The sequence below is a fragment of the Chiloscyllium punctatum genome, chromosome 11, assembly GCF_047496795.1.
Source record: "Chiloscyllium punctatum isolate Juve2018m chromosome 11, sChiPun1.3, whole genome shotgun sequence".
NCBI classification, from domain to species: Eukaryota; Metazoa; Chordata; class Chondrichthyes; order Orectolobiformes; family Hemiscylliidae; genus Chiloscyllium; species Chiloscyllium punctatum.
In genome coordinates, this window is record NC_092749.1 from 116,094,747 (window position 1) to 116,120,819 (window position 26,073).

Genomic DNA, 26,073 nt, shown 5'->3' on the forward strand with positions numbered 1-26,073 from the left:
TTCTCTTGGGTTCTCTTTGTCACCCTTGACTGTTTCATATTGTTCAGTTTTGATGTTCACCATATGGTTAAGACAGGACTGATCAGCTGCTGTACCATTTTTAACTAACTACTTTTTTCAAGCTCACGTATTCCAATGGATTAAGTAAATGTGAAAAGAGCTGGTTGAGAGGTAATAGAGTTACTGTGTTTAGGATTGTAAACAGACTATATAATGAAACCACAACAAGCTGTAGGAGTCCAAGACTTGGACTGTGTTTGTGAAGTGCATTAATTCAAAAATATCCGATGGAAACAATATTTCAATATCCAGGAGGTCAATTTCTGGAACAGGCTCCCTCTGCCAATTGTATTGGCAGATTAAATTGACTGTTTCAAATAGAATATTTTCCGAAATCTAATTATATGGCATAATTTGCGACATGATATTTGGTGAGGAAGCATACTTGGAAGAACCAGGTGATCTTAGATCTTTAATTCACAAAGCCCCCTATTTAGGGTTTATATTTCTTGTGTGTGACTGTTTGGATTAATTGTTCAGAGATTGATTGCTATGATTAATCATAGAGATGTACAGCATGGAAACAGATCCTTCGGTCCAACCTGTCCATGTCAAACAGATATCCCAACCCAATCTAGTCCCACCTGCCAGGACCTGGTCCATATCCCTCCAAACCTTCCTACTCATATGCCCATCCAAATGCCTCTTAAATGTTGCAATTGTACCAGCCTCCACCACATCCTTGGTAGCTCATTCCATACACGTACCACCCTCTGCGTGAACTTCAAATGGCAGAAGAAGAATCAGATGGATCATGGTCCTTGTGCCAAAAATTCATCTTTTAGCTTATGCTTTGTGTTGGCTTCAATCTCCAGTGATTCCACTGCCATTTTTCAGGCTAATGCTGGTCAGGTTATGTCTCTTCATGCCCTTTCCCCACCATTTCAATCTGAAGAATATGAAATTTGACTTGATATTGACTGATTGGGAGATGGTATTAACTGTTCTCCTGTTCCCATGCTAGCTTTCAGTATCCAGTTCTGGAGCCAAACTCCTCAGAAATACAAACCCTACAGAGATCGGGAAGGAAGCTTATCTTGTGGGCGATGCTCTTGCAACAGTTCTGAATTGAACTGATAAAGGATCACTGGTTGAGGCAACCAAAGATTGGTCTAGGCGGGTTCATAGTTAAGTAACCAAGACAATTATCTAGAACCTGCCAGTACTGCACCAACTGTGAATGCAACGGCTGGAGTTCCAAGTCTCAAACTTAACATCCTTGCACTTTGAGTTACATTTACAGCTGTTAATATTTGAAAATATAAAATGTTAATTAAATCAAGCTTAATAAATGGTGGTATTTCACAAGCTTTGTCATATGTGTCAAAGCAGATATTTGCTACATGTGTTCAGCAGTATTATGGTTTTGCAACAGCCAATTGCTGTCATCTGAAAGAGAGGCAACTGCAGCAGTGAACCCAGATCAAAGGATTGCTTAAAGGCTCAAGGTAAAGAGTAGGGATAAAAGGCTCCATTTTAGGATGGCAGATTAGATTAATTTAGATTCCACAGTATGGAAACAGGCCATTTGGCCTAACAAGTCCACACCAAACCTCCAAAGAGTAACCCACCCAGTCCCGTTCCCCTACCCTATATTTACCCTTGACTAATGTACCTAACACTCTATGGGAAATTTCGTATGGCCAATTCACCTAACCTGCGCATCTTTGGATTGTGGGAGGAAACCGGAGTACCGGGAGGAAACCCACGCAGACATGAGGAGAATGTCCAACTCCACGCAGACAGTTGCCTGAGATGGGAATTGAACCCAGGTCCCTGGCGCTGCAAGTTCTGCAGTGGTCAGTGTTGGCAACTACTGATGTTAAACATAAACAATCTGGACAAAGGATCTGAGAGCATTTTGTCATCTGTAAACTTTGCAACAAAATAGTTGAAGGGAACAGGTAGTGTTGAAGAAGTGGAAAGGCTACAGACTGACTTAGGTAGACCAGGAGAGTGGGCAAAGAAGTAGCAGAGAGAATACAATGTGGGAAAGTGTGAGGTTATGCACTTAAGTAGAAAGGATAGGGGTGTAGGCTGTTTTCTGAATGGGAAAAGGCCTCTGAAATCAAAAGCACAAAGGGGTTAGGGAGTCTGAGGTCAGGATTCTCTTAAAGTTAACTTGCAGGTTCAATTGGCATTTAGGAAGGCCAATGCATTTTGTTAGTATTCATTTCAAGAAGGCAAGAAGTTTTGGGCCCTGTATCTTAGGAAGGATGTGCCAGCGATGGAGGTGTTCCAGAGGAAGTTTACAAGAATAATTCCGGGGATGAACGGCTTGTTGTATGAGGAGCAGTTGAAGATTTTGGGTCTGTACTCAGAGTTGAGAAGGATGAGGGGAATTCCATTGAAACTTAGAGAATACTGAGAGGCCTGGATAGAGTGGTTGTGTTGAAGATGTTTCTGCTCGTGGGAGAGACTAGGCGGTGGTGGAGGCAAGTTTAGGTTGAGTACACGATCCAGCTTCAGCAGTGGCTGCCTTGGCGAGGTGGGCCTTAAGTGGATCCATGGCAGCGGCAAGGTCGAGTTTTGGCTGGTGCGGTACGTGGTGGCATTGGTGATGTCTGCGTTGGCACGGTCCAGTGGTGAGGTCCCTTTCGTTCATGGCTGACCATGGGTTGCATCCTCACTGTTCAAGCTTTCTACTTTGCTGGAGCAACATCACTTGTAACTGAAGAGACCAATACTGGAGTGACAATCCCGGTCACAGAGGTCATATCTGTATGTGGTCATTGATCTGCTCGAGCTGCTGCACTCCTTCCAGCGTGCCCGCTTGTCTGATGAAGCACTCGTCAGCTTCTTTTCCCCTGTTTTGAGGTGTTGGTTCAGGGTGCTTCTCCATCTCATGTTGCCAGCTGCAAGCTGTTCCCAGGACTCTGTAACGATATCAAGTGCCTTCATGTCGCTTATGCGGATGTCCTTGTAGTGCAGCTGGGGATGCCCAGTAGGCCTCTTCCCGGATGCGAGATCTCCATAGAGGATATCCTTTGGGATGCAGCCATCCTCCATGTGGTGGATGTGGCCCAGCCAGCACAGTCTCTGCTGCCTGAGCAGAGTGTACATTCTGGGAAGGCCAGCGCGAGATAGGACCGCTGTGTTGGACACTCTGTCTTGCCAGGATACGACGGATACTCAGGTGAAAGGTGTTCTGTCTTCTCTCCTGTCTGGCATATGTTGTCCACATTTCACTACCGTACAACAGTGTGCTTGTGACGCAGGTGGTGTAGACTGCCAGGACTCATAGTGATGACAGTGTCGGTGGAGGGAGTTGGCGCCGAAGAGTGACAACTTTCATTCCAGCAGCGGCATGCAAAGGGGACTCCTGCATGGCCACCAGAAGAACTTAAAAAGTGCCGTAGAGTTGTTTTTTTTCTAATTATTTAACTACCTTTTTATATTCCATATTTTGGTTGTTTTTTGCATTTTATGATGGCGCTGGAGAACGGCGACACCATATAACACTTTATAACAGTATTTTGTAACAAAATACACATGACAATAAGTCAAATCAGAAAGCATTTTTTGGACCAGGGGAGGTAAATCTGTGGAACACGTTGCCAAAGAAGATAGTTGAGCCCAAGTTATTGAGTGTGTTTAAAACAAAGATAGGTTCTTGATGAGCAGAAGGATTGTGGACAATGGGGAGAAAGCAAGACAAATGCTGTTGAGAAACATATCAGCCATGATCAACTTGATGGGAGAAAGTGAGGACTTGCAGATGCTGGAGATCACAGTCAAGAGTGTGGTGCTGGAAAAGCACAGCAGGTGAGGCAGTATCCAAGGAGCAGGAGAGTCCTGATTAAGGGCTTATCCTGCTCCTCGGATGCTGCCTGACCTGCTGTGCATGATCAACTTTATGGGCTGAATGGCTTAATTCTGCTCCTATATCCTACAGTCCAATGGTCATTCATTATAACCTATGTTTTTTGGGGCACTACATCCAGTTGCTATGCCTTGATTGCCAGTGAAACTCTGGTTCGGTTTTAACCAGGAGAATATGGAGATGCAAAGGGCACTGTGTAGCTCATGTTGTGTATTTTGAGGCCCAGATAAGAGTTAAGAATGCAAAATGCTCCCAGTGATGCACCAAGAGAAATGGTATTGCAGACTTTTGGATGAAGCGTTAAACTGAGACTCTGTGCCTCTTATTGAGGGGGTGAAAGGCCTGACACATGCAGACCAGAGTAAGATGTCTTTTTCATATATCCTGGTCAATATTATCCCACAACCAGCATAATGAAAGACAGATTATCTTGTCATCATTGTGTTATTGTTTATAAGTTCTTGCTAAACATCAGCTGCTGTGTTTCCTGCGTCAGAGTGTTGAGTTTGAGTTTGATTTATTGTTGTCACGTGTATCCAGATACAATGAAAAATCTTGTCTTGGTTTGTGTGCAGATCATACAAGGTAGCAGAACTGAATATATGGTGTTACAGAATCAGAGAGCGTGCAGAGAGAGCGAGCAATATTAACATTGCTAACAGCCTGGAAGAAGCTGTTCTTGAACCTGTTTGTACAAGTATTCAAACTTCTTTATCTTATGCCCAACAGAAGAGGGTGGAGAGCATATAATTGGGGTTGGAGGGGTCTTTGTTAGTTACTTTCCTGAGGCAGTGGGAAGTATAGATCATGCCAGTATTTGGAAGACTGGTTTGCTTGATGGACTGGGCTGTGGTCACAACTCGCTATAGTTTCTTGTGGTCTTGGGAAGAGCAGCTGCCATTTCGTGCTTTGATGCTTCCAGATAGAAAATTCTCTAAAATGCATCTGTTAAAATTGGTAAGTGTCTTCGTGGCCATGCCAAATTTCCATCATCTCATGAGAAAGTAGCGGCATTATTGTGCTTTCTTGACCATTGCATTGGCATGGGTGGACCAGGGCGGATTGTTGGTGATCACTCCTGGAAACTTTGCTCTCGAACATCTCCACCTCAGCACCATTGATACAGACGGGGTGTACCATCTACTTCGCCTTAGCACGATTTGATGCAGGCAGGGGTATACCCTCCACTCCACTTCCTGAAGTCAAACACCAGCTCCTTCGTTTTGCTGACATTGATGGAGAGATTGTTAGCTTTATGCCATGCTGCTAAGCACTCAATCTCTTTTCTGTATTCTGTCTTTTCATTGTTTGAAATCTGATCTACAATGCTGGTATCATCAGCAAACTTGTAAATGGAGTTGGGATGGAATTTGGCCACACAGTCATGTGTGTGTATAAGGTGAATAAGTGGAGGCTGCGTAAGCAGCCTTGCAGGGCAATGGTGTTGAGGATTGTCATGATCGAGCTGTTGTCTTTTACTGATTTGTGGTCTATGGGTCAGAAAGTCAAGGACTCTTTTTACAGAGGGGGAAGCTGAGATCTAGGTCTGAGTTTGGAGTTCTGGTATGAAGGCGGAGCTATAATCAAGAGCCTGAGAAGCAGTGACTATGTTTTACATATTCTTGGCAGAAAAGTGCTTTATGATTTTTCAGCGCTCATGAGAGCTAGTATCTAAGTCTAGGTATTTTCCCTTTTTAAAAATTAGTTTTTTTCCCCTAAGGAGAAAAGTACTATCTTCTCAATGACTATCTTACAAATATTAACACTGCAGGAAACAAGGTGTTGATTTGCTTGACAAAAGGAATTGTGACTGTATATGACCACACTGATGGAAACCACAAGATGCAGATTACATATTTGTAATTTCATTAACTGTTCTAAGCTTTTATAAGGTGGTATGTGAGAGTTTTATTAGTGCCACCGTATTGGCATTGGGAACAGTGCACTGCTTTGGTTATTTTAAAATGTCTGGTCCCAAACATGTATAAATTTAAAGATATGTAATATCTTGCATTTCAATATCAAATCTAATCCCATTGAACATCTTCTCTTCAGGAAGGCAATAGGAAATCTGCAGCAAGGAATCCCAGGAGACAATTTAACAATTACTGTGATGTAATGTGAAAGATTATGTTGAGATTCTTCATACTGTATTAATCCAAAAATATTTTAGGATCAGCTCAGAGGAGCAAGTTAACCTTTTGCTTGTGATGCCTTTGATAGAAACCTTGTGTCCAAAGTGCTCTGTTGCGGTCTAACAGCAGAACAGAAGTGCTGGCTCACTTTTTGGTTTATGTTTGACTTCTTCATTGCCCCCCTCTTTTCAACACAGAAAATAGGACCAGAGTAGTCCATTTAGCCCCTTGAGCCTACTTTACCATTTGATCGTCTATACTCAATTATCTTGTTCTTGCTTTCCCCCCACATCCTTTTGATCCTTCTAGCACCAAGCACCAACTCCTTCTTGAAATCATACAATGTTTTGCCCTTGACTGCTTTCTGAGGTAGCGAATTCCACAGGTTCACCACTCACTCTCTTTCTGGGTGAAAAACATTCTCCTCATCTCAGTCATTGGGAGCACCCTTTCTGCATCTACTCTGATAAAATTATAACAGAATTAAACAGTTTCCATAAGATCCCCCTATTCATTCTTCTGAACTCTAGTGAAGCTCATGAGAAAGTTTATATAATTATTGTGGAATTGTATTTCCTGCCTGGCTGATGAATCATCTGTGATTCAATTCCAGTAGATTGTCAGATGGATTTGGACTCTAACTTGCCTCTACCTTTACTGGGCAATCTCTGGCTGGCTGAGTAATTCTGTCCCAGTGTTCAGGCTGTAGTTCGCTAAGGCTGTAGGGATTAAATATGGAACTACATAGTGTGTTGAGTGGAGCCTAATAGAAACTGGCTAGCATTTTCTGACTCGACATACATAGTGTTATGATTTTGATAGAAAAAGCGTGGTGGTAATCAAGCCCTCCTATTTTGTGAGCACCCACAAATGCATGAACGACCAACTGAATTAGTAAAATTTGCCTGACTTTGACCACTATCTAAATAAATGAAAATTCGCTCACTCTTTCACTCATTCACTCAACAGATAAGATGTTAGCAGAATTGTCTGCCTTATGAGTGGAAGCATAGGCAAAAAGGAATGAATTATTTGAATAGTATTAAAACCATGGGGTGGAATGAGAAGACTTTTCTCACCATTCTTTTAGTTTTTAACAATTATATCAGCTTGTTGGCTACTGAATTGAGGATCAATTGTTGTCAATCGATTGGACCAAAGTCTTTGCATGTGTTAAGAGTTTTAATCTTTAAAGTTTTTGAGTACTGGTTTCCTTGCACCCTTTCAGAGGGTGAGTGAGAGAAATGTATCTTGGCTTGCAGACTTCCCAGAAGTCTAATTGCATCTAATTGCATCTACTCATTGTTTGTTCTGTGAACTGCAACTTAACTAACCAAAAGCTGTTACTGAGCAGCTTTCCAACCTGAAGGTATCTGGTGCCTGATTGTTTCAAACTTTCATGGCCTTGTGTAACCACATATAATTCCACTTTTGATCTCAGTGGTTAGCACTGCTGCCTCACAGCGCCTGAGATCCGGGTTCAATTCCCGCCCCAGGCCACTGACTGTGTGGAGTTTGCACGTTCTCCCCGTGTCTGCGTGGGTTTCCTCCGGGTGCTCCGGTTTCCTCCCACAGTCCAAAGATGTGCAGGCCAGGTGAATTGGCCATGCTAAATTGCCCATAGTGTTAGGTAAGGGGTAAATGTAGATGTAGATGTAGGGGTATGGGTGGGTTACGCTTCGGCGGGGCGGTGTGGACTTGTTGGGCCGAAGGGCCTGTTTCCACACTGTAAGTAATCTAATCTAATCTAATCTAATCTAAAAAATGATCATCAATTTGCTTTTTTACAAATAATTAGTATTTTCCCTGCTACATAATTGTGTCCAATCTTTTGTTTTCCTGGTTTGTTTTCCAAAAAAAAATATTTCAACAATGACCTTGATTTTCTCCCACCCATTCACAGCTCGCTGAAGAGCGCATTGGGAACATCAGGACGGTCCGTGCTTTTGCCAAGGAGGAGTCAGAACTGCAGACGTATACTGAGAAGATCAGCCAAGTGTTGCACCTGGCCAGGAAAGAAGCAGTGGCCCGGGCAGGGTTTTATGGTGCAGTAAGTTCAGTGTTGTTAGGAGTTTGAGCGTTGTCCTTTACCCTTTTTGACTTTCCCTGAAGTGATGTATCCCAGCTCCTGAGATCATTAATTCCCACATTTCAAGGACCATTTTCGGAACACTATACAGCGATTTGACAAAATATTATTACATAAAACTTGATGTCAGGCACCAGGTAAAAGAATAATAAGTAATGTAGATAAATTGTGGTTGAGCTTAGCCAGTTGCATATATAATAGTAGTATATAACTACTGTGCTGAATTATAATGTTACTGCCAGGATAGTTCCCAGCAGATATTGGTATTAAAAGTTAAAGCTTTGGGTAGGAAATGTACCTCGTTGAATTCTTTAGTTCTGAGTAAATCAAACAGATTATGAACTCTGAGAGGATAGATAACACTCTCTCTCTTGTTTTGGGCTGCTGGAATACAGGCCAGTCGGGAGATATGTTAGATTGGAACATGCTTCCTCAAATGGTGGTTGAGGCTAATTCAGTTGTTAAATTTAAATTTGAGGTAGAGATTTTTATTAAGCAAGGATATCAAGGGATATGGGCCAAAGCTGGTAAATTGGGTTAAGCTGCAGATCAGCTGTGATCTTATAGATTGGTGGAACAGGCTGAATGGTCTGCTGCTGTTCCTGTATTCTTATGTTAACAAGATATGGAGGAGGAAATGACAAAGGAACACTGAATGGGCAAAACTGTGACAGCCACAGATGGAATACACTGAGCTGAGTGATAGATCATTGGCTTCAGATGAATAAGGAGTGGGAAAGATCCATTTAAGAGTGAGATGAGGCATTTCTTCCCTCCAATGGTGGTGGATATTTGGAATCCGCCACGTCAGAGGGCTGTTGAATTTCCAGAAAGTATTTGATCAATTATCGCACATGAGGCTACTTCATATGGTAGGGGCCCATTGTGTTGGGGATAGAATACGAAAATGGATTGTAGAACTAATAGAAGACAGGCTTGGGATAAGGGGATAGTTTTCAGGATGGCGAACTATAATTAGTGCAGTACCCAAGCAATCAGTGTGGGGGCAAAAAAATGTTCACGTATGTGGATGACTTAGATGAGGAAAGTAAATGTATATAGCCAAGAATTTGGATGACACAAAAATAAGTTTAATGTAAATGATGAGGATGACAGGTTTCAGAGGGATAGACAGGTTAAATGACTGGGCAGAAACTTGGCAAATATAATGAAGGAAATTGTGAAGTCATGTACTTCTGCAGGAAGAATAGAAGAGCTACCATTTAAATTTGGTAAGATTTCAGGATAGCTATAGCACAGAGATTTGAGTCCTTGTGCATGAATTACAAAGGTAGCATTGAAGTTCAACAGGTAATAGGGAAGGCAATGCAATGTCAATCTTTATTTCAAAGGGATTGAAGTACAAAAATAGGGAGGTCTTGCTAAACTATGCAGGCACTTGGCAGACCACACCTAGGGTACTGTGAACAGTATGGGCCCCCTTACCTAAGGAAAGATATACTGGCATTGGAGGCAGTCCACAGAGGGTTTAATAGATTCGTCATAGGTTTTAAAGAACTTCCTTATGAGAGGTTGAGCCTGAATTCTTTGGAATTTAGAAGAATGAGAAGCAACCTTAATTGAAACATGAAAGATTCATTGGGTACTTGACAGGGTAGATGTCGAATGTTTATTTCCCCTTGTGGGAGCACCTTGGACTAGAGGACAAAATTTCAGAATAAGGTTTTGCCCATTTAAGATCGATTGATTGATAGGAGGAAGTTTTTCTGAGAGTAGTGAATTTGTGGCATTCTTGACCCCAAAGGGCTGATGAGGCTGGGTCATTAAGAATAATCAAGACTGAGACAGACATACAGGTTTTTAATCAGTCAGGGAATCGAGCATTCTGGGGAAAAGCTAGGCAACTTGAGTTGAGGGGGTTATCAGATAAAGCATGATCTCCTTGAATGGCAGAGCAGACTCAATGGGCTGAATGGCCTACTTCTCCATCTGGTCTGTAATCATTGAGCTTGTTCAAGATGGAAATTGGCAACCACAAACCATCAATGTCGTAAAGTGGGGATCATGGAGAAAGTATGCAGAGAGTTTAGAAGATCTGCCATGATCAGTATGAATGGTGGAGCAGGTTTGACTTTTTATTTTTGATGTTTCAAATCAGAGATTTGAGTATAAAGATTCAAGACAATCGAAGCTCGTGCACAGAGGTAACTACATCTCTTCTTGTCCCTTTATTAATGAGTGCACATGCTCTCTCATCTGCTTACACACAGAATTTTTCAAACACTTAACATTACAGATAACAAAACATGCATTTCGGTAACGCTATTTGGCTGTGACGTCACTGAAGATTTGGAGAATGCTTATCTCTATTGGCAATAGCGCGATTTCAGCAGGATCAGTTCGCGTGCTTCATTCTGCACATACGCCAATGTGTGTGCTGAAATCTCCACGCCATTCTGTGCACACACCAGTTCTTGCTAATCTGCACATGCTCCATTGTCTACACGAGATGTTGATAGCCAAGTGTTTGTGTCGTTCTGCGTATACACAATGTGAGCTCGGCCTTCATGCCATTTTGCACATGTGCAGATGTCAGCTGCCAATAAAGCAGCTGTTTGTGAGCCCCATTATGTCGATTTAAGTGATTTTTCTATTTAGCGAGGTTTTGTTGGAATGCATCTACGGTGTTCGAGGAGAACTTCCTGTATTTATTCTGCATGCTCATTATTCCAGTAAATTAATCATTTGATTAATACTGCCCATCCCCCACAGAACTCAGTAATCAGTCAACTGATTTGACTGATTCCGAAAAGACCACTCCCTCCGTGACTCCCTCGTCAGGTCCACACCCCCCACCAACCCAACCTCCACTCCCGGCACCTTCCCATGCAACCGCAAGAAATGCAAAACTTGCACCCACACCTCTTTCTGCCCCCTCCCTTCCCTCCAAGGCCCCAAGGGATACTTCTATATCCGCCACAAATTCACCTGCACCTCCACACACATCATTTATTGCATCCGCTGCACCCGATGTGGCCTCCTCTATACTGGGGAGACAGGCCGCCTATTTGCAGAACGTTTCAGAGAACACCTCTGGGACACCCGGACCAACCAACCCAACCACCCCGTGGCTCAACACTTCAACTCCCCCTCCCACTCCACCAAGGATACGCAGGTCCTTGGACTCCTCCATTGCCAGACCATAGCAACACGACGGCTGGCGGAAGAGCGCCTCATCTTCCGCCTAGGAACCCTCCAACCACAAGGGATGAACTCCGATTTCTCCAGTTTTCTCATTTTCCCCTCCCTCCCTCCCCCCCCCCCCCCCACCCCGCCACCTTATCTCTGTCAAATCCCTCGAACTCGGCACCGCCTTCCTAACCTGCAATCTTCTTCCTGACCTCTCCGCCCCCACCCCACTCTGGCCTGTCACCCTCACCTTGACCTCCTTCCACCTATCACATTTCCAACGCTCCTCCCCCAAGTCCCTCCTCCGTACCTTTTATCTTAGCCTGCTGGACACACTTTCCTCATTCCTGAAGAAGGGCCTATGCCCGAAACGTCGATTCTCCTGTTCCTTGGATGCTGCCTGACCTGCTGCGCTTTTCCAGCAACACATTTTCAGCTCTGATCTCCAGCATCTGCAGTCCTCACTTTCTCCAACTGATTTGACAGTTTCGTATCTGTGCCAAAATCAGTAGCTGCTACTTGTCAGCTGATGTGCCGAGTGCTGTAAGATGTTTGGTATGTACTTACTTTCCATGATTGTTTCTGTATTGTCACTGTTGTCATAATGTAGTCATTTCTGGGCTCATAATGTGTAAAGGTTTCAGCTGGGAAGAGCAGACAGTCCTGCAGTTTCTTGAAGGCACCCAAGCAAGCTATCCCCAATTCTTCCTTTTTCTTTTTTTTAAAAAAAACCCCAAAGAACTGCAGATGTTGGCATTTGGAAACAAAAACTGGAAATTGCAGGAGAAACCCGGCAGACTTCCTTCTGAAGGATTGCTGGACCCAAAACATGAATTCTGCTTTCTTGTCATTGATGCTACAAGACCTGCTGGGTTTCTCCAGCAATTTGTTTTTGTTTCCAATTCTTCCTACTTTCCTTTCACAATGTTCTTGCAATTATTTGATTGGTGTTCTTCATGATTAACTGAACATCTATATTGAAACTGTCAAAAGAGTCTTACTTTTTTTTCTGAGGTGATCCACTGAAGGGTTGCTTGCTAAAGTGAAAAATTGGTCAAAACAGCATGTTTGATGATGTGCCTTATCTCAATAGGTCACTTTGAGCGCCCAGTGCACCTGATTGGCCTCTGAACTTTGAGACATTGTATGAATCCAGTTACCTAGTAGATTATTTAAGTTTTTATTTTATTTATACCTGAATCCTCAGCTTTAAGAGGAATAGCATGGAACTAAATGCTTGAATAACTAGCAGTGATCAGGAATGGGGATGCTAATACTAAGATTTATTTTTCTGTTTCAGACTGGTCTAACCGGAAACCTGATTGTTCTGTCTGTCCTCTACAAGGGAGGCCTGATGATGGGTGATGCCTACATGACAGTGGGAGAACTCACGTCATTTATGATGTATGCCTTCTGGGTAGGAATAAGTATTGGAGGTAAATGTTTAGGTTTATGGATTGAGGAAAGTTTGAGGAGGTTTGTCTGTATATTTTGTTTTCAGAAGGGGAGCTTTGCTGACAAGGTTAGTAATTATTACCTGTCTCTAACTGGCCTTGAGAAGATGATGCTGAGTAATTGCCATGAAATACTGCAACTTCTCTCGTTAGGTACACCCCATGGTGCTGTTCGGATGGAGTTCCAAGCCAATGGCATGTGACTAAGACAGGATGATGATCCCATCTGTTTCTGTCAGTCAGAGGCTGTTATATTTTTTTTGATGGAGAGGCAAGAGAAAACTCCTGTTGAAGAAACATATTTTGACAAATTGTTATTGTGTGCCATGAGAATGGATCATAATCTTTGAAAATAAGCTTTTGTGTGACTGGGTCATGTGAAGGAATAGTATGACTAAGTTAACATTATAGGTATACTTTGAGAAAGTAGCAGATAGAGTTTCTGTAGGCCTGGCAGCGTCTGTGAAGAGAAAGCAGAGTTCTGAGGAAGGGTCACTAGACCCAAAATGTTAACTCTGCTTTCCCTTCAGAGATGCTGCCAGACCTGCTGAGCATTTCCAGCAATTTTTGTTGTTGTTTTGATTTAGATCCACAGTTCTTTTGGGTTTTATTAAAATAGTCTCTGTTGGAGGCGAGTCTCTGGGAGTGGGTGGAGATGAGAACTTTGGCGACAAGTAGAGTTTGACCTTGGTGTGTAGTTTCTGGGAATTGTGTTGCTGTAGTGTGGGTACATTGTGCTACTTTAAAACAGATGACTTTTTAAAATGTATTCCTGGATGGGATATAGATGGCGCCAACAAAGCTGATTTGTCAATGGGTCAGTTAGATCCAATATATTGACATGAAGGGCTCAGTTGGTGTTTCTCAGTTCATTATTTAACAGCCAGAAGCAGAAGGTGTAAAGCCTCTGGGTATTAATTTTGTTCAGACAAATTTCTGGGAAAAAGCAGTGATAATTGAGTTTATTCTGATGTTTAACTTGGGACCAATACTACAGAGACCTGTGTCTAAACCTGCTGCATCTCCAGATGCCAGGTAATTTGTCGGGGGAAAAAAAGCAAAGTGATACCAGAAAAACCTTTTCACACAGCGGTGGTTGGAAATGGAGTCTCCTGCCTGGATGTGGTGGAGGCAGATTCAAATGAGGCACTCGAGAGGATGTCAGACTGTATGCAACAGTGCCTTGTTTCAAAGGGTCAGCCAGGTTTGGTTGAGTTGCGTATAGATGAGACAAATAAGGACAGCAGATATCAGTCAGAAAACACACAGATGATGCAGTTTGATGTTTTATGACAATCTTAACAACACCTTGTCACTTTTAACTGAGTTTTTATTTATTACACTGAACTCTTTCTCAAACTGTCATGGTGAGACATGAATTCCCAAACTTTTGGATCTTAGTCTAGACCTCTGAGTTGCTAGTCCTGTAATAACATCTATTCCTGTACCTGGGAACTGAAGGTTTTTTACTTCAACAAAGTAGCACATTGCCATGAGTGCCATGCTTGGTTTTAAGTGGATAATTTTGCTCCGATTTCCAGTGCAATTCAGTCGAACATGAGAAATTTTTAAATGCTCAGACATAACTTATACTGGCAGATCATGACTAGCTTCTCACTTAGTGTGGCCACTCCTGAGGTCACGACATTCAATGAGCACTTGTTGTTTATGGAGCAGTTTCTGAAAGATAATTGTATTGAGTCGTATTCAGTTCTATTTTGTTATTTTCTTTTCAGGCCTCAGCTCTTTCTATTCAGCATTAATGAAGGGTCTTGGAGCAGGAGGGCGATTATGGGAACTATATGAAAGGAAACCAGAGATGGCCCTGAACGGTTAGTACCTCTATTCATTTGAAGGGTCTATCCAAAACCTCTTTGTGAAGCCTTGTGCTGAGGTGGTACATAGAGGCATGGTCACTGCCACGCACGCACACAACCCCCACTCCAGTCACATGATACACTCAGTGCCAATGCAGCAGAGAATTTAGAGCAGGTGTCCTGATCAGGGTCAGTGAGCAGCATTCTGACAGCAGGTGTCAGTTTACAGATGATGTTTTTCATTGTTGTTCATGTTCTGCTAACAGTGCAGAATTAAATTGTAAAAACCAGCAGTCAGGTAGCAGCTGAAGTCCAGTCATGTAGCATATTGAAATAGTATATCGTGAAGGGCACTTTGAAGAGAACGGAACTAGTAGGGGGCTCTGATTTTAAAACTGATTCCATCCTGTCTGCACCCACTCATTGACGCCATTTAGAAGAACAACGAGTGAATTGTTGGCACTTACAACCTGAACAGTGAATGTGTATCTGCTGAGGTCATTGCCTGTGATTATCAATTGAAGGCCAACATGCAACAGGCACAAAGGGCAAATTTTAGAGTTAATCACCCCCTCCCTTCAGGATTTTTGGAGGATGAGCTGAAGGAAGGTTGGAGGGTTTTCGAGGAAATCTGTCTGTCTGCAAGACGCCTTGCCAGCTGCAACCTTCCCAGTCTAATTTTGTGCATTGCTAACAGAAGCAACAACAGGAAGGCAGACTTTTAACTGAATGGCTATAGATTGGGAAAGTGGAAGTGCAATGAGACATCCATGTTCTTGTGTGTCAGTCACCTGAGAGTAAGCATCCTGGTGTGGCAGGCAGTGAAAAAAGTGGTAAATGGTGTGTTGGCCGTCATAGCGAGAGCATTTGAGTACAGGAGCAGGGATGTCTTGCTTAAACTGAACAGGGTCTTGATGAGATCGTAGCTGGAGTATTGTGCATAGTTTTTATCTGCTCATCTGAGAAAGGATGCTCTTCCTATGGAATGAGTGCAGCAAAGGTTTCCTAGACTAATTCCTGGGATGACAGGACTGATGTATGAAGAGAAACTGAATTTGTTTAAGATTTTGGGCGGCACGGTGGCACAGTGGTTAGCACTGCTGCCTCACAGCGCCAGAGACCCGGGTTCAATTCCCGCCTCAGCAACTGTGTGGAGTTTGCACATTCTCCCTGTGTCTGCGTGGGTTTCCTCCCACAGTCCAGAAATGTGCAGGTTAGGTGAATTGGCCATGCTCAATTGCCCATAGTGTTAGGTGAAGAGGTAAATGAAGAGGAATGGGTCTGGGTGGATTGCTTTTCAGAGGGTCGGTGTGGACTTGTTGGGCCGAAGTGCCTGTTTCCACGCTGTAAGTAATCTAATCTAATCGTTATATTCACTGGAGTTGAGATTGTAACATTTATTGTTTGCTCTGGGATATTTCAAGATGATCATTATGGTATTCATTAAAAAAATTAAAATAATTTCAAGAACTGATGTGAGTATAGGAGGAATTGTTAGTAAATTTGCAGATGACACTAAAATTGGAAGTGTAGTGGACAGTGAAGAAGGTTATCTAAGAGTACAACAGGATCTTGATCAGATGGGCCAAGGAGTGGCAGATGAGCTGAATTTAGGTAAATGCAAGGTTTTGTATTTTGGTAAGGCAAACCGGGGCAGGACTTACACACTCAAAGTTGGGGTCCTGGGGGGTGTTCTCAAACAAACAGACCTTGAGGTACAGATTCATTGTTCCTTGAAGGTGGAGTCACAGTAGACAGGATCATGAGGAAGATATTTGATACCCTTGCCTTTATTGTTCAGTGCATTGAGCGTAGGATTTGGAATGTCATATTGAGACTGTACAGGACATTGATTAGGCTACTTATTGGAATATTAGTCTCCTTGCTTGTGGAAATAGGTTGTTAAACTTGAAAGGGTGTTGCACAGATGTTGCTGGAGTTGGAGGGTTTGAGCTATAAGAAGCAGCTAAATAGGCTAGGGCTATTTTCCTTGGAGCATCAGAGGCTGAGGGGTGACCTTACAGAGGTTTATAAAATCATGAGGGGCATAGATAGAGTGAATTAGTATGGGCTTTTTCCAAGGGTAGGGGAATCCAAAACTAGAGGTCATAGGTTTGAGAGGAGAGGGGAAAAATTTAAAAGGGCCCGAAGGGGCAACTTTTTGCGGTTGGTGTGTGTATGGAATGAGCTGCCAGAGGAAATGATGGAGGCTGGTATAGTTACTACAATTCAAAGGCATCTGGATGGGTACATGAGTAGTAAGGTTTAGAGGGATATGGGTCAAATGCTGGCAAATGGGACTAGATTAATTTACAATATCTGCTCAGCAAGGACATGTTGGACCGAAGGATCTGTTTCTGTGCTGTACAACGTTGACTCTGACTGAGATCGCTCAGATGCTATAAAATTCAGACTGGGTAATGCAGAAAAACATGTTCCCAGTGACCACAGTCCAGAACCAAGGGTCACAGGAAAGGCCATTTAGAACTGAGATGAGGAGAACTTTCTTCAGAGTGCTGAGCCTGTGGAATTCACTACCGCAGAATGTCATTTGAAGTCAAAATGCCAAATGTTTTCAAGGAGTTAGATATAGTTCTTTGGGTGAAAGCAGGAACAGGGTAGTCAGTTGGATGATTAGTTATGATCATACTGAACTGTGAAGAAAGCTCAGAGGACCCAACTGCTATTTTCTATGTTTCTATAAATGTTCAGTCAGCTAAAGTACAGTGTCAAATTTCAGGTTTTGTAGAATGTGAAATTGGTTGCCTTTTTAAAAATGTCTATTTATGTTTTCTTTTAGTGGGTATGATTTTGCAGCCTGATCAGTTTAAGGGTGCCATTGAATTTCGCAGAGTCACTTTTGCCTATCCGACCCGACCAGAGATTCCAGTGTTCAGCGAGCTTGACTTGTCTATCCCAGCAGGCTCTGTGGTTGCTGTAGTCGGACCCAGTGGCTCAGGAAAATCAACACTAATGTCATTGTTGCTCAGACTATATGACCCTGTTTCAGGTAATATTGGATTCAATGCAGGATTTTACATGGCTAATGATTCTGAAATGTTTCTTGGAGAGGACCTGATGGAGGATTTGAGCAGGACTGCAGTGCTTTGTGTTCCTGCAGTACTTGAGAGTAATACGGTAGTGAATGGGAATCAATCACATGAAGTGGTAAGGATTTATTGAGTGCAATATTTCTATTTCAGGTACTGTCGCTGTTGATGGGCATGATGTTCGTAGCCTCAATCCATTCTGGTTGCGGAAAAATATGGGTGCAGTGAATCAGGTAAAATGGGTAGAAGGAATTGGTTAAAATCTGGGCCCAGGCAGAGGGGGAAAAAATGCAATAGCAAGAATCTGATAAAACTCAGTTTTGTTTGAAGCCATTGCTCTTTAATGTTATGGTTATTTTTGGTACTCAGGAACCAGTTCTATTCTCCTGCTCAATTGCAGAGAATATTGCATATGGGACAACCCATCCCTTTCAACTGACGATGGAGGACATAGAAAAGGCTGCAAAGATTGCCAACGCTTATGAATTTATCCGCAACTTCCCTAAGGGCTTCCAAACAGTGGTTGGCGAGAAAGGCATCTTACTCTCAGGTGAGTTAACTATGTTTGGGATATCTCATCTGCTGCTTGCTGAGACTACAATGGAATAATCCTCTCTGTTGTAATTCTCATTGTCCTATCTCTATGTTAGGTGGTCAGAAGCAGAGGGTTGCAATTGCTCGAGCTCTACTCAAGGTGAGGCTCCTGTGCTCGATTTTTGACCTTTTCATTTTTCAAATAACACCTGAAGGCCATGCAGAAGGCCTCGCTGACCTGCTCCTGCTCTTCTATACCCCCCAATCTGAGTAGATGAGCTGAAGGTATGGAAAAATAATATTTCAATAAATTGTGTAAAATTGAAAACTTCACTGCAAGGTGAAGTTTGCAGGTCAGATGTTTTTACAGTCTTCTGAACTTCTGTCCTTTAACCATCATAACCTCGATCAGTGGTTCACTTTGTGACTTGTGCCTGATCCTAATTGCCAGTTGACATGTGAGAAATTAAAATCTCTTTTTTGCTGTTTGTAAGCCTCCCTACCTGGTAACAGACATCTCTAATTACTTTGTAGAGTATCAAGAGAGTTAACGAATAAGTCATAATTCTGAATTGAGAGGAAGGGTCACTTGACCTGAAACGTTAACTCTCTGATTTTTCTCCACAAATGCTGCCAGACTCGCAATTTCTGTATTTGTTTCTGATTTACAGCATCTGCAGTTTTTAAGCTATAATTCTTTATGCTTTCAGAATCCCAAAATTCTGCTGCTGGATGAAGCCACCAGGTGAGAGATTTTAAGACTTTATGTTGAGAGAATTTCTCAATTTGCAAAACCTGCCAAAAAATTAATTAGTAGTAGAAAGGGTGTTAATTGAAACAACACTTCTGAGTTGTATCTTTCGGGATCTGATCAATTTTAAGTTTGAAGAACGTGTTATGGGTTGTGGCTGAAGGGGGTTGTTGGGTGGCTTGATTAACACCTACTTTAAGGTTGAGAGAGGGAAATATGGAACAGAGTTTTCAATTAGAATATCAGTGTGCTGATGCTCAGTTTCGCGTCTGTCAGGGCAAATTACTTCCAACTCCATAACAACCTTCCTCCAAACATGGACAAAAGAGCTGAATTCGAGAGGGCAGGCAAAGGTGGCTGTCCTTGACATCAATGCAGCATGTGACTGAATGTGGCATCAGAATCCTAGCAAATATGAAATTAAAGAACAAAGAAAATTTACAGCCCAGGAACAGGCCCTTCAGCCCTCCAAGCCTGAACTGATCCAAATCCACTGTCTAAACCTGTCGCCCAATTCCTAAGCATCTGAATCCCTTTGCTCCCCACCCATTTATGCATCTGTCCAGACGCATCTTAAATGAATCTACCGTGCCTGCCTCTACTCCCTCTGCTGGCCACACGTTCCAGGCACTTCCCACCCTCTGTAAAGTACTTGCCATGTGTATCCCCCTTCAACTTTTCACCTCTCACCTTGAAAGCGTGACCTCTCGTTATTGAATCCTTCACCCTGGGAAAAAGCTTCTCTGTATCTACCCTGTCTGTACCCTTCAAGATTTTGTAGATCTCAGTCAGGTTTCCCCCACCACCCCCCCTGCTCACCATCTCCTTTTTTCTAATGAAAACAATCCTAATAGCACCTTCCATACCAGGCAACATCCTCATAAACCTTCTTTGCACCCTCTCCAAAGTGTCCACATCCTTTTGGTAATCTGGAGTCAAAGCCTGGCCAAGACAAGAGCTGAAAATGTGTTGCTGGAAAAGCGCAGCAGGTCAAGCAGCATCCAAGGACCAGGAGAATTGACATTTTGGGCATAAGCCCTTCTTCAGGAATGTGGTGACCCGAACTGTACAGTGTATTCTAAATGCGGCTTGTCCGATTTTAAGATGACCTGCCAGTTCTTATACTCAATACCCTGTCTGATGAAGGCAAGCATACCATATGCCTTCTTGACCATTTCAACTTGCCCTCCCACGCTGCCGAGGACATGGAGGTCCTGGGCCTCTCTTGCCAGCAGATGCCTGGAGGAAGAACGCCTCATCTTCCACTTCAAAACACTTCAACCCCAGGGCATCAATGTGGACTTCAACAATTTCCTCATTTCCCCTCCTTCCCTCCCCCCCCCCAAACCTCACCCTAGTTCCAAACTTCAAGCTCAGCACTGTCCCCATGACTTGTCCTACCTGCCTATCTTCTTTTCCACCTATTCACTCCACCCTCCCCCCGCTCCCAACCTATCACCTTCATCCCCTCCCCCCACTCACCTACTGTACTCTATGCTACTTTTTCCCCTTCCCCACCCTCCTCTAGCTTATCTCTGCACGCTTCAGGCTCTCTGCCTTTATCCCTGATGAAGGGCTTTTGCCCGAAACGTCGATTTTACTGCTCCTCGGATGCTGCCTGAACTGCTGTGCTTTTCCAGCACCACTAATCCAGAATCCACTCTATCCATCTGTGCAGCAACCTTCAGGATACAATGGACCTTAACTCCCAGATCTCTCAGCTTATCAACCTTTCCCAAGGCTCTTCCATTTACAGTATAGTTCACTCTCGAATTAGACTTCCCAAAATGCATCACCTCACATTTGCCTTGATTGAACTCCATCTGCCACTTTTCCGCTCACCTCTCCAGTCTATCTCTCTTCTCCTGGATTCTTTGACAGTCCCTTATGCTTTCTGCTACTCCACCAATCTTCGTGTCATCTGCAAACTTGCTGATCGTACCAACAGTGCCCTCTTCCATGGCATTTATGTATATTACAAACAACAGTGGCCCCAGCAGTGATCCCTGTGGAACACCACTGGTCACCTTTCTCCGTTTCGAGAAACTCTTATCAAGTACTACTGTGTCTCCTGTTGCTTAACCAGTTCTTTATTCAACTAGCTAAAACATCCTGCACACCATGAGACTTCACTTTTTCTCTATTAGTTTGCCTTATCAAACGCCTTACTGAAGTTCATGTATTTGACATCTACAGCCCTTCCTTCATCTATCAACTTGGTCACTTTCTCAAAGAATTAATGGAAAATCAGGGGAATATTCTCCGCTGGTTTGAGTCACACGTGACACAAAGCAAGATGGTTGTGGAGGTCAGGCACCTCAGCTGCAGGACATGCCTGTAGTTCTTACAGGTAGTTCTCCTATACTCAAACATCTTCAGCTGTTCCAACAATAATTTTCTTCTTTTTATGAATGAGCCATATATCTGAGTAAAGGAGGTCAGAGGCTAGGATTATAAAAGCTAGAAGTCAAGAGTGAGAGAATATTCTACACTTGGCCTGGACGAGTGCAGCTTGATTCCATCCAGGCCAAAGCAGCAGCTTGATACACATGCCATCTACCACTTATGCTCCCTTCATTTCTGATGCACAGTGGCAGCAGCATGTACTATCTGCAAGAGGCATTGCACAAAGAACAAGGACAGCAGACAGATGAGAACACCACCACCCCCAAGGACTGCAGTGGTGCAATAAGACAGCTCACTGCTATATCCATACAATTGGGGTTGCACAGTAAATATTGGCTGAAACAGGGACCCTCAAATCCTGTGAATGAATAAACAAAATCCTGAAGGATCTTCTCCATTAATAGCCTCATGGCAAATTAATGGTATAGTTTATTGTCAGTAATTTGTAATTATATTAATGAATATTAATCTCTTACATGATTGGTTGATAAAAGACATTCAATATATCAGACCCACAGCAGCATGACTCTTAATTGCCTTTTACGAAATTATGGATGCGTAAAGAAAATGCTAACCTAACTAGTGATGCTCATATCACATGAACAGAAAAATAAAAAGATGTATTCCAGTCTGTTGGCTACTATAATCAGTCTGATTTAGAATTTGAGTAATTTAAAATTATAATCATACAGCATAGAAATATGTCCTTTGGTTGACATAGAGATGGTTGCCGAATGAATACCAAATCATACAATTCTGTTTACCTGCACTTGGGCCAGAACTTAGTGTGCCCTAGCATTTTAAATGCTTATTCAGATGCTGCTTAAATGTTATGATATGGAATTGCCGGAGTTTGATTGGGGTGGACAAAGTCAAAAGTGACACAACACCAGGTTATAGTCCAGCAAGTTTATTTTAAATCACCAACTTTCAAAGCATCGCATCTTCACCAGATGAAAGAACAGAGCTTCGAAAACTTGTGATTTCAAATCAACCTGTTGGACTATAACCTGGTGTCGTATGACTTCTGACTTGTTAAATGTTGTGAGAGTACCTGCCTCCGTCATCCTCTCAGGCAGCATGTTCCACGATTCTATCATCCTCTGGGTGAAAAAAATTCCTCAGATCTCCTTTCAGCTACTTACTCTTCATTTTAAACTCCATGCTGTTTGGTCTTAGGAACATTTGCTGTGGGGGAAAAGATTCTCTCCATTTACCCTGCACCTCTCAGAATTTTGTATACCTGTGAGATTTTTTCCCCCTCGATCATCCTCTGCTCCAAGGAAAACAAACCCAGCCTATCCTGTGTGGTGTCATAACAGAGACTGATAATCCCAGGCAACATCCTGGTGAATCTCTTGTGCACACTCCGAAGTGCAATCATGTCCTTTCGTAAGTGTGATGACTACAACTGCACAATGTTCCATCTCTGGCCATAACCAATGTTTCATAAAGAGTTCCTTGCTCCTGTCTTCTACTTCTAAGCTAATCAATGCAAGCATTCTGAATCCCTTCTTCACCCTGTCTACCTGTGCTGACACCTTCCGGCATCCATGGACTTGGACACAGAGATACCTTTTGGGTTCAGTGACATGACAGCAATGATTTTAAATTTCATTAGAATCATAACAGTCAAATAATTCTGTATAATGCTGGAAATCTGCAGAAGCTCCTCCATCATGACTAATAGTTCATTATCATTCCAACCATTCAATCTTGGAAGGTATAACACTTACCCTCACATTATATCCCTCCTCATTGTCTGAGACTCCAAACACACCCCCCAGATGAAGCAACATGTTATTTGTACTACTTTCAATCTAGTCCACAGTATTCACTGCTCACAGTGTGATGGTCTTTATATTGGCGAGATCAAATACAGCCATCTTGCTTCCATACTCCCATTTCTGTCCTGCCACAGTGTTCCAACAAAGCTTAATGTAAGCTGGAGGGACAACACCTCATTTTCTACTTAGTATCTAAAGGCCTCTGTAACTCAACGTTATGCTTAAGAACTTCAGAGAATAACCTCTGTCTTCCATTTTGATTACAACCCTTTTGTGACTGTCTTGTTTGTGCCTTATTTGTTACACTTTTTTTATCGCACCTATCACTTCATCTTTTGTAAACCTCTCTATTTTACCACCATTTCGTATTGTGTTTTGCTCTCGGAGCTGTCATCATCCGTTCCATTCACTCTTTGCCCCTCTGGCAATTGCATAAGAAACAATTTTCCACCTCTTTTAATTCAGAAGTCCTGTAACTTCAGTTTTGTCGGTCTGTCCATAGATGCTGCAGATCTGAATTTTTCCAGCATTTTCTAATTTTAATTTAATTAATGAAATTTTTGCCTTGTTCGCCTTGCTCCTAAATTTCTTTTATCTAAAGTGCGCTGGATGCAGAGAATGAATATTTGGTGCAGGAAGCTTTGGACCGACTGATGGAAGGAAGGACTGTACTGATCATTGCCCATCGCCTGTCAACCATCCAGAATGCTGATGCTGTTGCAGTCCTTGACCAGGGCAGAATAGTTGAATATGGTACCCACCAGGAACTCCTTGCAAATTCGGATGGATTGTTTCGCAAACTTGTGGAGAAACAAACAATTTTACAAAACAGTCAAAAACATATGTTGAAAGTGTAATGCTCCCAAATGTTATTCCTCTCGAAAAAAATACCTCCAGGTCAAAACAACCAAGAAATGCCTTGGGTTCTGATTAACTGCAGCACTGATTTATTAAACCGATTTTGAAACCTGTGTTCTGAACAGTGTTCAGGTTTTCTGCTATAGCACTGAAGTAACTGGTGAAAGGTATCAAATGTGAGCCACAGAGTGAGAAAGCCCAGTTCAACCCTGGTTCAGCAATTGTGCAGCTCTCAGGACCAGCTTCTCCATGGCTTTGTTGGACAAGTCTTCATTGTGAGGCCTTACACAAGGAAAGGTTGATAGTGACTGAGAAGAAAGCAAATTTTTAAATGGCCATAGCTTCTCTTTGCCACGGAGTTTTAAAAGCATTTTTATCTATTTTGGGAACCACCTTTTAAAGGACACATTTGTTCTGTAACTTTCTCCAAATGTTTCAAGGGATGACAAATTCCTTTGTGATAATGAAAAACACTTGAAATAGTTGGTGAAATTCACTACTGTATAGTCTGTATTCTGTGAAATGTTTGATTAATAGATGAAATGTGTGATTGAATCAATCCTAAGTGTTTATAAATGTGAATTTTAAATTGCTTCACAAATGTTTGACCCTTGATCTGTGGTATCAATTTTACAGGAAAATAAATGATCAATTTATAACCGATTTTAAATAGAGTCTTCATTTTACTTAGAACAACAAAAACAAATTGCTGAAATAAATTCAGAAGGTCTGGCAGCAGCTCTGGTAAGATAAGAGACTTAACACTTCAGGCCTATTGACACTTCTGAAGAAGTTTTCGATTCCATCTCCAGAGTTGTTTCCCATGCTGAAGACGAGGGTTGCACCTCTGGAAATATGGCTCTGGTGAAGGGTATTGGAAATCAGCTCAACTGAGCCAAGGTCCAAATAGTTCCATAGATGATGAGCAGGGAGGAGGTGAAGGGGAAGATGTTGCACCTTCTGCAGTTACATGTGGTCCATTTCGGGGAATAAACTGTCCACTCGTCCACTATGAAGCCACCATCTCCCATAGTTACCCTCACGACAACTCTTCACATCTCATGTCGTCCAAGGACTCCATCCCACTCTCCTGGTCCCTTCACCTACGACACATCTATTCGGATTATTCTACTTCCAAAACAGTACTGCTGACATGGCTTCCTTCTTCCATAACCATGGTTACCTGCCCACTGAAGTTAACAGGGCCCTGAATTCCATTTGACTTATCAACTGTACTTCCAGCTTTGCCCCTTCCCATCACTCAGCCACGTGATCGGGTTCCCCCATGTCCTCACTTCTCATCCCACCAGCCACTGCATTCAAAGTATCATTCTCTACCATTTCAGGCAACTCCAGCAAAATGTTGACACCAAACACATCTTCCTCTCACTTCCCTGTCTGCATTTTGCAGGGATTTGAAATACCCAATGAGAATGTGTATTGGGTATGAGCAACTAAGGAAAGTTAAGTTTTGAGTACAGTGAAACAAGGTTCAGCTGAGGATGATGTTAACTGCAAGTTCTTAATGGGGTGCTGGAGGCAAGGGTAATGGGTTAACCAGGTGGAAAAGCAGTCATTTATGTAGAGGTATTTAACAATATTGGAAGCGTTGAGTAAGTAAGGTCAGTTTAACAAGATGAAAAGTATTCATTGAATCCAGTTAACAAGGTGAAGAACATTCATTGTATAACAGTAAAGGACTTGGTCTCTTCTATTGATACTCGTTGATTGTAATGGTCACCCAATTAATATGGATGTTGCTTGATCTGAATGCACCTCCCTGTAAAATTACTATATTGTTCATTGAGAAACTGCTCTTCTGGAGAAGACCGAGAACTCATGTCCCTGTGTACGAGTGATCGTTTGCTCTCCCTCCACAGCACAGAATAAAGATGAAGGAGGTAAAACTATACCATGTCTCTGAGCGTTTTACTTTGACTGAAGGGGGGGAAAACGGGACAATATTGGCATAGTCGGCGGGATCCAAACGAATAGTTACGATTGGACGGTGTCAGCAGCTGCCCGGAACATTGGTGACTCTAGACAGATGGGCTTGCAAGACATTAAACCTTGGTCCCTCTCAATATTCATGGGTGCCAGAGATGGTCCCCTCACTCAATCACACACTATTCTACAGATTCCTCAAATGGTAATTAGTT

General features: G+C 42.6%; 1 protein-coding gene across 2 annotated transcripts in view; it reads left to right on the forward strand.

Moving 5' to 3' along the window:
• abcb10 (ATP-binding cassette, sub-family B (MDR/TAP), member 10) overlaps positions 1-25,824 on the forward strand; it is a 43,304-nt gene extending 17,480 nt beyond the window's left edge. For both annotated transcript variants that reach the window (XM_072581614.1, XM_072581613.1), the window contains 9 exons: positions 7,922-8,068; positions 12,558-12,693; positions 14,448-14,543; positions 17,329-17,538; positions 17,732-17,811; positions 17,948-18,128; positions 18,229-18,272; positions 18,823-18,857; positions 23,658-25,824. In XM_072581614.1, the coding sequence (XP_072437715.1) occupies positions 7,922-8,068; positions 12,558-12,693; positions 14,448-14,543; positions 17,329-17,538; positions 17,732-17,811; positions 17,948-18,128; positions 18,229-18,272; positions 18,823-18,857; positions 23,658-23,913 (1,185 nt within the window). In that variant the 3' untranslated portion in view covers positions 23,914-25,824. The remainder of the gene's footprint in view (positions 1-7,921; positions 8,069-12,557; positions 12,694-14,447; positions 14,544-17,328; positions 17,539-17,731; positions 17,812-17,947; positions 18,129-18,228; positions 18,273-18,822; positions 18,858-23,657) is intronic.
• Positions 25,825-26,073: the final 249 nt, after the last annotated feature.